A 17,134-nucleotide genomic window follows, 5' to 3' on the forward strand; every position below is an offset into this window, starting at 1 on the left:
TGAGAAGATTAAGGGCTATTCGTAAATACTTACCAACTGATCTGTTCAGACTTTGGTCCAGTCATTAATTCTTAGTAAGTTGGACTATTGTAATATTGTCTACTTAGGGTTTGCCAAAATACTTGCTGAGAAAAATACAAACCAACTTGAACGTGGCCATTCGTTTGATATATTCTCTTAGAAAATCGGATAAAATTGCAGCTTATTTCATTAAAATCCATTGGCTTCCTGTTGAAAAGCCAGGATAACCTTTAAACTAGGTTGTTTGCTTTGGAAAACTGTGCATGGAGTAGGAAACATTGAGCCTGCAAAGAGGTGGGAAAATGTGGGATATAAATGCAAATAATAATAATAATAATAATACCAAGCTATTTAATATCTATTCTGAATTATTCACTAGGTGGATTTCCTGAGTCCTAAAGGCAATATTATGAAGAAATTTGTTACCTATTAATTTAAGGTCTTTATTTACCAATAATATGTTTAAGAAGGATTTAAAGACTTTACTATTCTCTGAATATGTGATTAAGAAATAGTCTTATCTATGCCAAAATTTTAATTTATTTTACATCCTAGACATACTGTGATCTAGATTCTTGCTGTAATCCACTTTGAACTATGCAAATTGAATTAGCAGACTATAAGAAACCTAACTGTAACTGATGTCTACCAGGAATTGTGCGTTTCATACTTTGGTCCTTTGCTCTGGAATCAGTTACTAATCTGGTATCCATGACATGCTTACTGGTCTGTAGATTCCCAGATTACCCAAATAGCTCTTTTTAAAAATTGGTGTTAATTGGCCGCCCTCAACTCCTCAGTATGACGGCCATTTTGAATGATAGGCAGAGATTACTAACAGCCCTTAGATCTGGTGACTGCCATTTATTCACCTGCAAAAAGATATCTAGCCTCTGGATTTCTACATGCCAAAGGCACAATTTTGCATTTATCTGGATAAAAGCACAGTTACCATATGTTTGACCATTTTTAGTACTTGAAAATTCATTTTATTTCTCCCCTCTAGCATGTTCTTTTCTGTTGGCAGCAGTGGAGTAGCTAGGTGGGGCCACAGGGGCCTGGGCCCCCAAAATTTGCTCTGGGCCCCTGGTTGGCTGGCAGGAGTCCCCAATCCCCGCAAGCTGAAGACTTTGTCCAGTGCTGGTCTGCGGCGGAGGCGTTGCATTGCCTGCTCTGCTCTCTCTTCTCCTCATGTCAGGCACGCTCCTTTTAGTGAAATTGAGAATGCCGGACATGAAGAGGAGAGCAGGGCAGGCAATGCGGCGCCACCTCCGCAGACCAGCAGTGGATGAAGTCTTCAGCTGGCGGGGGGTGGGACCCCATCAGCCAAGGTATTTGCAGTGGCGGTGCTTTAGCTGGTGGGGGTTGGGGATCCCTGCCAGCCAAGATGTACAGCAGTGGCAGTGAGTGGCGGAGGGGGGATGGCAAGGCGGCACGGGAGGCAGCAGCAGGGTGGCAACCAAAATGTGCCCCCCCCCACCTTGGACTCTGGCCCCCTTCCACCTTGAGGTCTGGCTACACCCCTGGTTGGCAGTTTTCATATAATCTGTGAAAAGACAAAAAAAAGTTTGTTCTTTCTAACCCTTCCTTGATGTCCTTTATCAATTCATTAAGGAGGACTGGGCACAATGCCAACCCCATTGTGTATTACGCTCTCTTTACTCAATCGATTTCTGACCCAGTTTACAATTTGTATCAACTAGGATGTCTAACTTGCTTGCCAATCTTCTGTCTGGAACCATGATTGATTCTCATGTGAAGATAGATATTCAAGATTTTTCAATAGATAAATCTACTTTCTTTCAACTTCATGTGCGACTTTTCCATCCTTGTTTGTCTGTGAGCCTGTGATGGGAGGCGGGACTTGTGGTTGGGAGGCGGGAAATACTGCTGGGCAGACTTGTACGGTCTGTGCCCTGAATAAGGCAGGTACAAATCAAGGTAAGGTATACACATATGTTTGTCTTGTTGGGCAGACTGGACGGACCGTGCAGGTCTTTTTCTGCCGTCATCTACTATGTTACTATGTTAAAGAAGATCCTGTGATGGTAGTTCAACCATAACATCAAGACTTATTTTAAATCAGAGAATAAATTTTTTCACTCAACGCACAATTAAGCTCTGGAATCTGTTGCTGGATGATGTATTAAAAGCAGATAATGTAGCTGGGTTTAAAAAAAAGTTTGGCAAGTTCGTAGAGGAAAAGTCTATAAACAGTTATGAAGGTAGATTTGGGGGAAATCTACTGCTTATCCCTTGATGTAATCAGCATGGAATCTTACTATTTTTTGGGATGCTGTCAAGTATAGTGGAATTAGAAAAGGTGCAGAGAAGGACAACGAAAATGATAAAGGGGATGGGACGACTTCCAAAAATACTAGGACTAGGGGGCATGCGATGAAGCTACAATGTAGTAAATTTAAAACAAATCGGAGAAATTTTTCTTCACTCAACGTGTAATTAAACTCTGGAATTCGTTGCCAGAGAATGTGGTAAAGGCAGGTTAAGCTCAGCGGAGTTTAAAAAAAGGTTTGGACGGCTTCCTAAAGGAAAAGCCTATAGACCGTTATTAAATGGACTTGGGGAAAATCCACTATTTCTGGGATAAGCAGTATAAAATGTTTTGTACTTTTTTGGGATCTTGCCAGGTATTTGTGACCTGGATTGGCCACTGTTGCAAACAAGATATTGGACTTGATGGAATATGATAGTTCTTACAGGCTTTACAAGGATTTATTGACCAGAGTTTTATACGGATTACAATGTTTCAATCAGACTGGTCGAGGACGTAATAATGCAAGGCCATCCTATTTCTATGAGGGGTTCCTGAAGTTGGTTGTGGGTAGCTGATCATGTAACATTTAACATTTTTACACTGGTCTGCAAATCTCTGCAGTGCATACCCACTGCAGACCTGCTAGATCTTTGAGATTAGCAGCTGTCTGTATATTTTGTCTTCCTTTGCTAAAGGAGATTGATCTTCAGAAGACTCATAAAAAATATTCTCTGCCCAAATATCTGAGAGATTGGAGATATGACAGTTTTTAGACATATGATTACATTTAGGCTATTTCAAATCAACTGGTGCTTTTCAAAACTTTTTGTGTATTTTAACAGTTTTTATGAAGTTTTTTTTGTTTTTCTGCTTAGGTGAAATTATTTCAGAAATTTGTAATTTTAATGTTTGGTGATGTATGTCGCTCTAAGCTTAGATTTGGTGGGAAGTAATAAATGAAAAGAAGTTTGGTCTGTGCACTGGCTTAATTTACATAGAGATGCTTTTACTAAGCTGCAGTGACCCTTAGATGGGTCTTTCCCACATGCTAAGGCCACTTTTACCAATTTTCTGCATTAGCAGGCCATGTGCTAATGTTTCTACTCAAGCAAGCAAAAAATGGGGTAAGAACTCAAAATGCTACTCACAAATACAGCTATCGAAATTGTTCTTAGAATGTTTCAACTAATAATGCACCAAGCTTATATTAAGCATTGAAAGGAAAAAGCCTCAACGAGTTCAAGGCAATAACACCCTTGGCAACCGACAACTCTTCATCATTGGCATAAAAAAAATCTTTCAATGCACAAAACTTGAAACTATAATCAATGCAGCAACAACTTAAGGGGCCCTTTCACGAAGCCACATAAGCGTCTAAGCGTGCCCAATGTAGGGGCGTAGCCAGACTTCGGCGGGAGGGGGGTCCAGAGCCCAAGGTGAGGGGGCACATTTTAACCCCCCCGCCACCAACTTTGACCCCCCCCCTGCCGATGACCCTCTCAACCCCCCTCCTGCCGCCACCTACCTTTACTGGCGGGGGACCCCAACCCCCGCCAGCCGAGGTCCTCTTCTTCCTTCGTTCTGTTTCTGAGTCTGACAATGTCAGACTCACAGAAACAGAACGAAGCCTTGCGCCGGAAGGACCTTGGCTAGTGGGGGTTGGGGTCTCCCGCCAGCAAAGGTAGGCGATGGCAGCGGCGGGGGGGGGGGGTTGAGAGGGTTGTCAGCAGGGTTGGTGGCGGTGGTGGCAGTGGCGGGGGGGTTGGCAATGGCGGGGGGGGGGGGTGTTGGCGGCGCCAGGAGGGAAGGCTAAAATGTACCCCCTCACCTCGGGCTCTGGACCCCCCCTCCTGCCGAAGTCTGGCTATGCCCCTGGTGCTAACTGGTTAGCTCAGGAACACCCACTCTCTGCCATGACACCATTTCAAATTTTGAAAAACGTATTTAACCTGTGATTAGTATGTAGAGATTTCAGCACATCCTTTCTCTTGCAGCGTTAGGCATGCATTAGCACTTGACTTCAGTTAGGAAAAGGCCCCATCATGTGGTTATGGTGAAAAAAAAAGAAGAAGTTGCTGCGGGTATGTAAATAACTGGACAGACTGGTTGACTATCATGATCATCATATGCCGTGCTCCGTAAGTGGAAGATACTTGCATTCATTTGTGGCAATTTCTTTCCATTCGTTTGTTCTTGCAATTCAACTGGAAGCTGTCTGCTAGGCTATGACACCCTGAGACTTCACTGCAGCTACCCGGGGTCTTTTCTTCTATTTTAGTTCCAGTCCCAACAGGGCCGGTCAAACCCGGTATGCAGGGTAAGCACCGCAGGGGGCGCCGCCATACTGCGCCCCCCTTGGTGCTTTAAATCTTTAATTTACCTCCGTTCCAGCAGCCACGTCATTTGAAAGCCCTGCCCTGTTTCTAGCCTTCCCTCCCTTCGTTACTTCGTTCCGCAGTCCCGCCTTCTGATGTCATTTCCTCGAGGGCGGGACTCCGAGGGAACGAACTCACGAGGGAAGGAAGGCTAGAGACAGGGCAGGGCTTTCAAATGACGTGGCTGCTGGAACGGAGGTAAATTAAAGATTTAAAGTACCAAGGGCGGCGGGGGATGGGGCGAAGGAGAATCGCTGGACAGGGGCAGGGTGGGAGAAGAGATTAAGGAGATTGGGGGGGGGGCCCCAACTCATAGTCTGCTGGGGGGCGCCAGAGACCCTAGGACTGGCCCTGAGTCCCAACTCACTTTAGTCCCATCATTGTAGCGATGGTCCTCAGGAAGGGGCCTAACATATGCTTTGCCACTGCTCCTTCTGGAAACCTACAATCATGGGCCTTAAACCCAACCACTAGGAGGCACCATCGCACAATGACTGGGACTGTAAACGTTGCCTCTGCAGTGTTCCCAGCGAAATGTGGCTGGGAAACAGAGGACCCGAACTGTGAATTGAACCCAGATCCCTCCCCTCTGCCACTGAGCAGCTGGACAATTTGGTCCTGACAATTTATTATCACGCCTTTCGGTCTTTCTTTCTCTCTTGAATGTAGAAGCGCTGTTTAGCAGGTGTTATTCATTTTCTGCCAGTAATTTCTGTTCGCCCCGCGTGATGCTAGAAGTGAAATATAATGATGCCACAAAGCTGCTTGTCTTTATCACATTATCATCTGGAAAAGTACACGGTGATTCTTGTGGAAGAGCTGAACCCAAAACAATGTTCTGTTATAACAGTTTTAAAAAAAATCACAGATAAGGATGAAAAGTTCCCAAATAATATACATCAAACACATAAACACTGAAAACTGGGACTTCTTCCTGAAGATACAGCCTGAAGCTTCTGCAAATCAGGTACAGCAGCTCCTCAGACCCTGGCTTCGTGGGCCAATGACCCTAGTCAGGAGGAGAGTGATAGGCAACGACCATGCAGTGGTTCCCAGTCCAAGTTATGGTAGTGGGAGTTAACTAGGGGACCTGCCCTCACTCAGGGCTATAGCAGTGGGGATTCCCTAGATCCTGCAGCAGTCTGGGTGATGGTGGTAGGGATGTATGTTTGTCCTGACACTGAAACTCAGACAGGGGCCTCCAGTTTTTCTAATGCCACATCGCTGAAGGCCGTCTCCTCCTTCTGCGCTCTCCTGTCTCTCCTTGCTCCCAGTGCTGCAGCTTCCTCCATGGTACTGGTCAGTGGCTCTCCCAGAGTCTCCGGAAGCATCAGCGTCAACGCCCCAGTAAGAAGTGCCATGAAGCCTACCAGCAACTGTAAGACAGCAAATGATATACATAGTATATGACTGATGATAACGTGCATTGAGGAGGGTGGGGAGATAGGAAGTTAGAGAGTCTCTGCAGGCTGTATGTTCTTTGAGGATCGGATGTAAAGAAGGACTTGATGTGGTCATCCACACTGAGGGGTGACACTTACATACAGAGGCGTTTCTGGACTTTGGCAGGAGGGGGGGGGGCCAGAGCCAGAGTGAGAGGCAAATTTTAGCCCCCCCCCCCCGACGCCGATGACCCCCCTGCCGACGACCCTCTCCACCCCCCTCCCGACGCCAAACCTCTCCCGCCGCCTATCTTTGCTGGTGGGGGACTCCCAACCCCCGCCAGCCGAGGTCCTTCTGTTGCAAAGCTGGTGGGGGACCCCAACCCCCACCAGCCGAGGTTCTTCCATTGCAAAGCTGGCGGGGGACCTCAACCCCCGCCAGCCGAGGTCCTCTCTTTCGTTGCAGCAAAGCTTCCTTCAGTTTCAAATTCTGAGTCTGACGTCCTGCACGTTGTACGTGCAGGACGTCAGACTCAGAACAGGAAGCTTTGCTGCAACGGAAGAGAGGACCTCGGCAGGCGGGGGTTGGGGTGCCCCGCCAGCAAAGATAGGCGATGGCGGGTTGGCGGCAGGAGGGGGGGGGGGTGGAGAGGGTCGTCGGCAGGGGGGTTCAGGGCCAAATCTACGGGGGCCCCACACAGATATGTCCCTGCTTACATATGCATGTAAGTGTTCAGAACATACGTGTGTAAGTGCGAGCTATGAGCTTAAATACACATATCTGATGTATTTAACAGGGGGAGTCTGGGTGGAGCATGGGCAGGCCACAAGTTGACATGCTTAACTTAAGGGGCCCTTTTACTAAGGTTTGTAGGCACCTGGATGTGTGTCAAATTGGAACTAGCCCCTGCCACTGATGCTTACCGCCCAGTTATCGCGTGAGATTCATACCGCTAAGTCAATGGGTGGTGGTAAGGTCCCAGGCTGAAAATGGACACGCACTCATTTTAATTTTGACGCACGTCCATTTTTTGCCACAGAAAAAAAGCCTTTTTCCCAGGCACACTGGTTCCAGTTTTTTTGATAAGCCTGGTTTTTATTCCCACTTCTTTCATTTTTATTGGCAGAATTTGGGCATTTGTGCAAAGAAAGGCCACTGTGGTGGAGGAACACTAAAATCCCAACGAAGGACGCAAAGCAGAAAAGACAGTGGGAAATGGACCAAGATGATCCAAGGACACGAGAACCATTGAGAATAACGGGCTGTGCCTTATTTAACTGCATTAAATCATTAAATCAAACTAATTCATGTTTACTTTAACACACATTAGTAAACAAGGCCCAAGTTCCAACAGAGTGAAGTACAAAGCTGGCTATACCAAGGAGGTTTAGTAGACAGGAGATAGCTTGGCCCATTGCAAGGGCCTGAAGCCAGTAGGCGGAACCTGCTACCATATTGAGTCACCCAAAACAATAGCAAACGCCTATAAATGCCTCATCCAACTTTGCAGCCCTCGTACTCGAACAGATCTTCCACCCTCTTCCGCTCACTCGTTTATTAAAAAGGGCCCTTAATGACTTAAGTTGGCATGACAGTTTTCCATTTGTTGCCAAAGTAATAAATCCGGAGATTAATGTAAAAAAGAGAAGAATTTACAACATAGTATTAATAGTAAAATTAAACATTCACTGCTCCTGTATCTTACACATATACACACATCCCAGATTACTGAAACTGACCCTCTGCATCAGGAGCTAAGCTGCCACAGTCAGTGCAGATAACACAGTGAATCAGACCTTTTCTTATCACCCAGGAGGTTTAATTGCTTCCCAAAGCAGAAAGCTTAATTAAATCAGGCCCATAACAGCCATAATAACAATACTTGCACTTCCTCTCAGGTCTTTCCAGCACACCTCTTGCCCGTTACCAAGCTAAATCCCCAAACCCAGCAAGTCATACACCTGCCATGCTCTCACAGCTCCACAAGAATCCTAAATGGCCGCCTCATCGTCAGGGAAGCGAAGGGTAGAAACCATGGGATAGCTCCCTAGTTTTGCCTGAGGACAAGACGCAGTATCCAGCTCCCGCAGCACACCACCACTCTCCAGGCTCTTATCTACTGAGACACTGCTATCCTGCCACGCCACTGTCACTTTACAGCTGCTGCCATATACAACGACCACCAGGCTGCTTTTTTTTTAAATGCCAGGTTGGGGCTTTTTTTGGTGGGGGAGGGGTGTATTAATCAGGGCTAGACTAAACCTCAGGCACGCAGATGTGGCAGAGAATTGTTTTGAGTGTATTAAGATGGCAGCTGCTGAGGGAGAAGGCTTCAGCCTTGTGATGTCATGCCATCTCCTGTCAATTAAACCTCCTTGGGCTATACCACTAGGCAAATGTGGTAGTTGCCCAGGGTGATAGAGACTGGGGGTGGGGACAGTAAAACAACAAATAGAACCAGCTTGGTGAAGTAGCATGACTGGCAGGGATCCCCAAACCTCACCGGCAGATGATTGAGTTCATTGGGTGGGGCAACGAGAGCCTGTGTGGCAGCTCCTCATCATTCATCCTCCTCTTCTATAAAGCTAGAACCATGAGCACGTTCAAATACATGGCCATAAAGTTGACATTTCCTGATGCTAATCTTGTCACAAGAATCACTAGCAGGATTTGAACTCTGGAACCATGCAGTTTTTGGGTACTGGAAGGAAAGGAGCTCAGGCTTGTCAGGAGTGGGATTTGAACTCATGCTTCCAAGGGAGACTGTGACCTGAGCATATCTCTGTTCCCTCCTGTCCTCCTCTAGGGTTACCATATGGCTCCAGAAAAAGGAGGACGGATTGAGCCAGCCGGGTTTTACTTCCATTGCTTTCAATGGAAGGAATTGAGCCAGCCAGGTTTTACTTCCATTGCAAAGCAATGGAAGTAAAACCCGGATGGCTCAATCCGTCCTCCTTTTTCTGGAGCCATATGCCATATGGTAACCCTATCCTCCACCCAGTGGCGTAGGAAGAGGGAGGCGGGGGGGCGGTCCGCCCCGGGTGCACGCCGCTGGGGGGTGTCGGCTCCGCGCTGGTGCACTGCCCTCTCTGCCCCGGAACAGGTTACTTCCTGTTCCGGGACAGAGAGAGCAGTGAACCAGCGCGGAGCCGACACACCCCAGCAACGTGCAGTCGGGGCGGATCGGCCCTCCCGCCCGTCCCTCGCCGCAGGTATGCGTTCCGAGGGGGGGGAGGTATGCGCTCGGGGGGGGGTGCGCTCCAGCGGGAGGAGGGTGCGCCGTGCTGCACCCGGGAGGGGGGTGCGCAGCGGCGACCCGCCCCGGGTGTCAGCTCCCCTCGCTACGGCTCTGCCTCCACCCCCCCTCCCCAACAGACCCCCTGTTCCTGCATCTCTCTCTCTTCTGTCCCCCCCACAGTTCTCCAAACTTCCTTACCAGTTCCCACAAATACTCACTGGCTCACAGCAGCAACCATCAAAGCAACAAGATGTGCTTGAGAGCTGCTGGCTATGTGCAGGTCCAGCAGGACCTTTAGCGGCTGTCTGCAAGCTCATGGGTTGGCTCTCCTGCACATATATTTCCCTCCACCACATGGTCCCCCACTGTCACAAACCCTGAAGACAGCTGGCTACAAGCTCAGGTTACCAAGTTTCCCTGAGCCTTGCCAAGTTGCTAATTTACACACATCAATGCCTGTATGTTTGGGGGGGAGGGAAGAGGGCAGTGATCAGATACTGTACAGAGGGCTGTAGAAGTAGTCCGTGTAACTAGTTGCCATAACTAGTCCTATGGCATGCCATACTTTCCTAAGCAATCACAGCAGTGAGTACCTTTCATTACAGTGATCAGGCTCTAATTTTAGAGTTGAAATTAGTTTGACCAAGTCTTGAGTAATGACCTTGTGTGCTCAGTGTGTGAGCCAAATGGGAATTGTTGGGACCTTCCTATGTTCAAATCCAGTGTCCCATAGAATCATGTCCAGAGAAGTCTATTTGTTGTCCCTAAGCAGAATCTGAGCTACGTGTCCTGGCTGCCCTATCCTAAGTCCATCCATGACTCTGGGCAGTTAATACAAAGATGTTTTCTGATTGAATTGGTAATCAATCAGTAAAAAGGTTATTAGAGGCTGGCACATTTTCAAAGCACAGGTACATTCTGCGCTTGAGGTTACCTGTGGCATGAAGACCCAGACATCAGCCAAGTAAACACAGAAAGGGGCGACCACGCTTCCAATGCGACACATCATGCTTCCGCTGCCAACTGCAAGAGACCTGAAATACCACCCGTAACAATTATTAGCCTAGTACTACAGTTTTAAGAGAGCCCCTGTGGAACTGGAAAAGTTAGAGTTAACATTTTTTGTCAGCAAAATATTAGAAATTGTCTTATGTGAGGATTGACAAATGATAGGTTAGTGAAAAGAAGGCCAGAATGTACAAATAGAAGTCATTCTTTACTGCAGACAAAGAAAGAGCTTTAGATAAGAGAGGTTAAAGAAGTATTATGATAGATGTCTCCTTTTGGAAAAGTAAATCAACAACAACTCTGTGTTTAACTGAAGAGAACAGGCTATAAATGTTACTCTATTATTAAATGTATTTGAGAAACACAATGTAATAGTTTTTTTCCATTGTACTTTATACTTTAGACTTGTAGCATATTTGCTTATATTAAGTTCAGCGTTCTAAAAACAGAAGTTTTGCTAATGCTATAAAATTCTGTGTAGATGGATTAATGACCTCATATGTGATTAAGGGTATAAATGGAAGCATTTGGATTGTCAAACTTCAGGGGGACTTGGAAGAAGAGAGCTTTCTCTCCCAGTCTTTCCTCCTTATCAACAATAAATATTATCTTCACTAATAGAAGACCACTTTTGCTGATCTCTTGTGGTACATTACTGTTACTATGTCCTTTATTCAGTGCAGTACATGTTATGCTTTAATCCTAAGGCAAACTATCTGGAGCCTTAGAGCTTGTCCTATCTGTCTCCCAATTATCAGCTTTGAAAGATGAGATCAACAAACTCAAGAAAGAATTAGCTTCAACTAAAAAAGCATCCAGGATTAATCAATTCTCTGCCAATTTACCACTGCCACAGAGAATGCAACAACAGAGGAATAGACAGGTCGCAGTAGGCTCAGGTAGACTAAGATCTGTGACACAGAAGCTCTCACCTTCCCAACCTTTGACCCTGTCAAATTCTTTTGCGGCGTTGCATCATTATAATGCTGAAAAAAGAAGTACTGTGGTGGAACCAGAGGCAATGAAAGTAGCACAACCCCAGAAACATCCCCCCAAAAATGACAGATTGGTGAAAAGCAGAAAACTCTTACTGATCGGAGACTCCATTATCAGAGGCATTAACTTAGGAACACAGTTCAAGGGTTCCAACCTAGTGAAATGCCTTCCAGGATCTTCAGCTACCAGATGTACCGACCAAATTCTGAAAGTGATCCGAGAAGAGAGAGAGGCTTCAAATTCTGATGTTGTAATTCACCTGGGGACAAATGACCTGGCCAACAATAGCAAGTTTACAGCACAGAGAGCATTCCAGAAGCTTGGGGAGGGACTGAAATCTTTGGTTTGGACTGTGGCTTTTTCTGAAATAATTCCCACGTGGGGGAAGGGAGAAGAAAGACTACACAAAACAGTGGAGTTCAATAAGTGGCTTGAGTCTTGGTGAAAGAAGAAGGTTTTAATCACATAGGGGCGTAGGGTAATACATGGAAAAATAACAGGTTGTACTGTAATGATGGGCTACATCTTTCGGTGACGGGAAAAAGGATCCTTGGGGAGAAATTCAGACAGTATGTTTCTAGACATTTAAACTAGAAGGCGGGGCTGACAAAAGGAAACAAGGGAATTCAGAAAGTCACTCCCAGAATAAACTTGATGGCAGAGGGAAAGGTTATCTAAATACAGAAAACCACCTAAACTCTCTACGCAGATGGAAAGCAATGAGCACAAATGCTCGTAGTCTAGGTAAAAAAGTTCAAGACTTGCAAGCCCTGATGTTTGAAGAAAACTTGGATATTGTTGCTATTACAGAGACATGGTTGAATGATTCCCTTGAATGGGATGGGACTATACCGGGCTATAATCTTTTTAGAAAGGATAGAGAGGGCCGCAGGGGTGGAGGAGTGGCGCTGTATGTGAGAGACAATATCAGAGCGGCTGAAATGCGGGGCACATGGGGAAAGAAAGAAGCTTTATGGATCATCCTGGAAAGGGAAGATGGAACCTGTATCCACACGGGGGTTATCTACAGACCTCCGGCACAAATAGAGACGCTAGACAAGGATCTGATAGAGGATATTCAAAAGATTGGTATGAAAGGGGAGGTGTTGGGAGATTTCAATTTGTCTGACATGGATTGGAACGTCCCGTCTGCGGAAATGGAAAGAAGTAGGGAGATTGTGGACGCCTGTCAAAGTGCCTTGCTCAGACAAATATTTTTTCACGGAGAGGAGGGTGGATGCTTGGAATGCCCTCCCGCGGGAGGTGGTGGAGATGAAAACGGTAACGGAATTCAAACATGCGTGGGATATGCATAAAGGAATCCTGTGCAGTAGGAATGGATCCTCAGAAGCTTAGCCGAAATTGGGTGGTGGAGCAGGTGGGGGAAGAGAGGTTGGTGGTTGGGAGGCGAGTATAGTGGAGGGCAGACTTATACGGTCCGTGCCAGAGCCGGTGATGGGAGGCGGGACTGGTGGTTGGGAGGCGGGAAATACTGCTGGGCAGACTTGTACGGTCTGTGCCCTAAAAAGGCAGGTACAAATCAAGGTAAGGTATACACATATGAGTTTATCTTGTTGGGCAGACTGATTTTGATAAAATGGGGTAATACCTGAAAAAGGAGCTGTTGAAGTGGGAAGGCATAGAAGAAGTGGAAAATCATTGGTCAAAGCTAAAGGCTGCTATAAATATGGCACCTGATCTTTACACGAGGAAATTAAACAAAACCAAGAGAAACAGGAAGCCTATATGGTTTTCCAAACCAAGTAGCTGAAAAAATAAGAGCAAAAGAGGCTTTGTTCAAGAAATACAAAAGAATGCAATGAGAGAATCATGGAAATGATTATCGGATTAAAATCAAAGAAGCAAAGAGGGAAATACGGCTAGTGAAAGCGCGAGCGGAAGAAAAAATGGCTAAAGATGTAAAGAGAGGTGACAAGACCTTTTTCAGATACATTGGAGAAAGGAGAAAAGATAGGCATGGAATTGCGAGACTGAAAGATAATGAGAATGGCTATGTGGAGAGTGATGAAGATAAAGCGAATGTGCTAAACAATTACTTCTCTTCAGTGTTCACGGAGGAAAATCCTGGTGAAGGACTGCGGTTGGCTGCTGAAGGAATATCTGTGAATGGAGTGGATACTACGCCATTTACGGAAGAAAGAGTTTATAAACAGCTGGAGAATCTGAAGGTGGACAAAGCTATGGGGCCAGATGGGATACATCCCATGATACTGAGGGAGCTCAGGGAGGTCCTGGCAGGACTCTTATATATCTTTAGAGACGGGAGAGGTTCCGTGAGATTGGAGATGAGCGGATGTGGTCCCTCTTCACAAAAGTGGAGACAGGGAAGAAATGGGAAACTACAGACCGGTAAGTCTCACATTGGTGGTAGGAAAAGTAATGGAATCACTGCTGAGAGAAAGGATAGTTAACTTTCTAGAAGACAACAGGTTACAGGACCTGAGGCAACATGGCTTTACCAAAGGAAAATCCTGCCAAACGAATCTCATTGACTTCTTTGACTGGGTGACAAAAGAAATGGATGAAGGCCTTGCGCTAGATGTAATCTACTTGGATTTCAGCAAAGCCTTTGATACGGTCCCCCACAGAAGACTCATGAATAAGCTGAAAGGGCTGAACTTAGGACCGAAAGTGGTGAACTGGATAGAAAACTGGTTGACCAACAGGTGGCAGAGGGTGGTGGTAAATGGAATCAGCTCGGAGGAAAGGATGGTGAGCAGTGGGTTTCCTCAGGGTTCAGTGCTGGGGCCCATTTTGTTTAATATAATTGTGAGAGATAGTGCAGAAGGGTTGGAAGGAAAGGTTTGCCTTTTTGCAGATGACACAAAGAGTGGATACCCTGGAGGGAGTAGAAACGATGAGAAGAATGGTCAAGGGTCTGGCAGTTAAAATATAATCTTAATCTTAATAGGGGATATACATACAATAGGAAGTACCTAAAATATCAATAACAAATAGTACTCCTGTTCTATACAAATTACAAAATCTTTATTAGTGAAAATAAATCAGTGCATTAAAAAACTACTAAAAAGTATCCTTGCAACTCACTCGCGATATACAGAGACTGAAGAAACTGCAATTTAGGGTTAATGAGGGTATAAATGTGGTGTGAATGGCTATGCGAGTGAGTTGCAGGGTTTCTTTTTAGTAGTTTTTTAATGCACTGATTTATTTTCACTAATAAAGATTTTGTAATTTATATAGAACAGTACTATTTGTTATTGATTAGTTAAAATATAATGCCAAGAAGTGCAGAGTGATGCATTTGGGGTGTAGAAACCCAAAAGAGAGATACCGAATAGGAGGGGAGAGATTAGCAAGCTCGACTCAGGAGAGAGACCTTGTCGTAGGATCTGAAGGTGAAGAAACAATGTGACAAGATGATGGCCGTGGCTAGAAGGATGCTAGGCTGCGTAGAGAGGGGCATAACCAGCAGGAGAAAGGAGGTGTTGATGCCCCTCTACAAGTTGTTGGTGAGGCCTCACTTGGAGTATTCTGTTCAGTTTTGGAGGCCATATCTGGCTAAAGATGTAAAAAGACTGGAAGTGGTGCAAAGAAAAGCTACGAAAACGGTATGGGATTTGCGTACGAGGAGAGACTTGCCGACCTGAACACGTATACCTTGGAGGAAAGGAGAAACAGGGGTGACATGATACAGACGTTCAAATATTTGAAAGGTATTAATCTGCATACGAACCTTTTCTGGAGACGGAAAAGTGGTAGAACTAGAGGACATGAATTGAGGTTGAAGGGGGGCAGACTCAGGAGTAATGTCAGGAAGTATTTTTTCACAGAGAGGGTGGTGGATATGTGGAATGCCCTCCTGCAGGAGGTGGTAGAGATGAAAACGGTAATGGAATTCATACAAGCGTGGGATAAACACAAAGGAATCCTGTTTAGAAGGAATGGATCTATGGAATCTTAGCAGACATGGGTGGCGACGCCGGTATTTGGAGAATAAAACCGGTGCAGGGCAGACTTCTACAGTCTGTGCCCTGAGAAAGACAGGGACAAATCAAACTCGGATATACATATAAAGTATTACATACCATGTAAAATGAGTTTATCTTGTTGGGCAGACTGGATGGACCGTTCAGGTCTTTATCTGCCGTCATTTACTATGTTACAACAAATTTTATTTCTCAAAATTTATGTACATCCTACCCCCCCCCCCCCCCCCCCCACACTTCTTGTCTATTTCTATGCTCCTGAATACATGCAGTGTCTTCCAAAGCTATTATTACTCTGGACTCATTTCCAGCAACAGTAGCCTGGGCAAGCCTGAACCTGTTGGATCTCAGAAATCAAGCAGGGTCATGTTGGGTTAATATGTGAGTTAGGAAAGACCAGGTGCTCTGAGTGCTAGAAGGCAATAATGAATCTTGGCAGAATTCTGTTAAGAAATATCACAGGCACCAGGTGGCACCATGAATACCCAGCCCTCAAGAAATGGCTAGAAAGAAAGTGTTATAAAAAAATGAAATTATTCTACATATGTACTGTACCTTATGCTTGCCTTAGAGAAATGCATGTTAGAATTAGTTAGGCCTTACTGCAGAGTAGAGTAAAGAAAAGTCATTCATAGGCCATGACTGTAATTCACTAGATTGTTAGCAAGGAAATAGATTGAGCCTTATCTAAGTAGCCATTAGAGGGAAAAGCAAAGAAATGTTTATGTATTTTACCTCATTAAATGGTGACCAGAAGTTTTGCAGCTGTAAAAGCTTGCTAGTCAGAAAAACCCGCTCAACTATATCATCCCATTGGTATGTTTTAATGAGTTAATGAGTTCTATCTCGCTGCTCCCTATGCCTGGAATAGACTCCCTGAGCCAGTACGTCAGGCTCAGTCTCTGGCTGTCTTCAAGTCTAGGCTTAAAGCCCACCTCTTTGCTACTGCTTTCGACTCCTAACCATGACTCTCTTACTCAACACCCTCACTTATCACCCCTACCACTGCAATTTCCCCACCCCTAGCTGTCTGTTCGTCTGTCCAATTTAGATTGTAAGCTCTGTTCAGCAGGGACTGTCTTTTCATGTTAATTTGTACAGCGCTGCGTAAGTCTAGTAGCGCTATAGAAATGTTTAATAGTAGTAGTAGTAGTAGTTAGAAGTCTACTTATCTTAGTAGAGAAACATAACTTCAAAGGTAAGAAGAAGTGATTGCTTTTTACCTCATTAAAACTTAGTTAGAAAATATGCACCTGTTGATGGAGTTCTTTGTCTATTTAAGTTAGCATTTGAGAGTTTTAGATCAGACTGCATCGGGATTTCTACCCTGATGGTTTGTCTCTCTGTGCAGAATTTGCTCAGAGTCCTGAGAGTGTGGCTTTCTTTGGTGAGAGATTCAATTCAAATTTTCCTAACAGAAAGCCCAGCTCTTGGGTACTGCACAGTTAGGAATGACACTGGACTTCTAGCCATGCAACCGTTCACTGCTCAGGCATCACCTCCATCATTATGCTGCATCCCTGAGGGTGGACAGGTTTAGAGGAGAGCGTGCTGCTCAATCTTATTTGGTTTATTCAAATTTACTTTGTTAGGCAGATGGGCATGTTTGAATGGTTAAAGCATCTTTAAGTCCTTGGCCATGGAAGAAGACAATGACCCCTGTGACTTCAGATGCAGCTGATTGGCCAGAGATCAGCAGGTGCATCATTCCCATCCAATCCCAGAGCAGGGCTAAACTTTCTTGTCAAATAATGCAGGGATGTGTTTTTATGCTTCCTAAGAGCATCTGTACCAGTTATTTAGCATTTATGGCTCAGTAAAGGATTTTCCTGGGACGTAAAGATAATCGTAAAGGTGATGCTCATAT

General features: G+C 45.3%; 2 protein-coding genes across 2 annotated transcripts in view; both read right to left on the reverse strand.

Moving 5' to 3' along the window:
- WASF1 (WASP family member 1) overlaps positions 1 to 17,134 on the reverse strand; it is a 576,737-nt gene that overhangs the window by 470,979 nt on the left and 88,624 nt on the right. The window lies entirely within an intron of this gene.
- The window catches only part of LOC115464837 (solute carrier family 22 member 16-like), a 29,095-nt gene continuing 17,383 nt past the window's right edge, over positions 5,423 to 17,134 (reverse strand). The window contains exons 5-6 of the mRNA XM_030195196.1: positions 10,227 to 10,326; positions 5,423 to 6,047 (exon numbers count right to left, since the gene is read on the reverse strand). Coding sequence (XP_030051056.1) covers positions 5,859 to 6,047; positions 10,227 to 10,326 — 289 coding nt within the window. The 3' untranslated portion in view covers positions 5,423 to 5,858. The remainder of the gene's footprint in view (positions 6,048 to 10,226; positions 10,327 to 17,134) is intronic.

This window comes from Microcaecilia unicolor, chromosome 3, assembly GCF_901765095.1.
Source record: "Microcaecilia unicolor chromosome 3, aMicUni1.1, whole genome shotgun sequence".
Taxonomy (NCBI): Eukaryota; Metazoa; Chordata; class Amphibia; order Gymnophiona; family Siphonopidae; genus Microcaecilia; species Microcaecilia unicolor.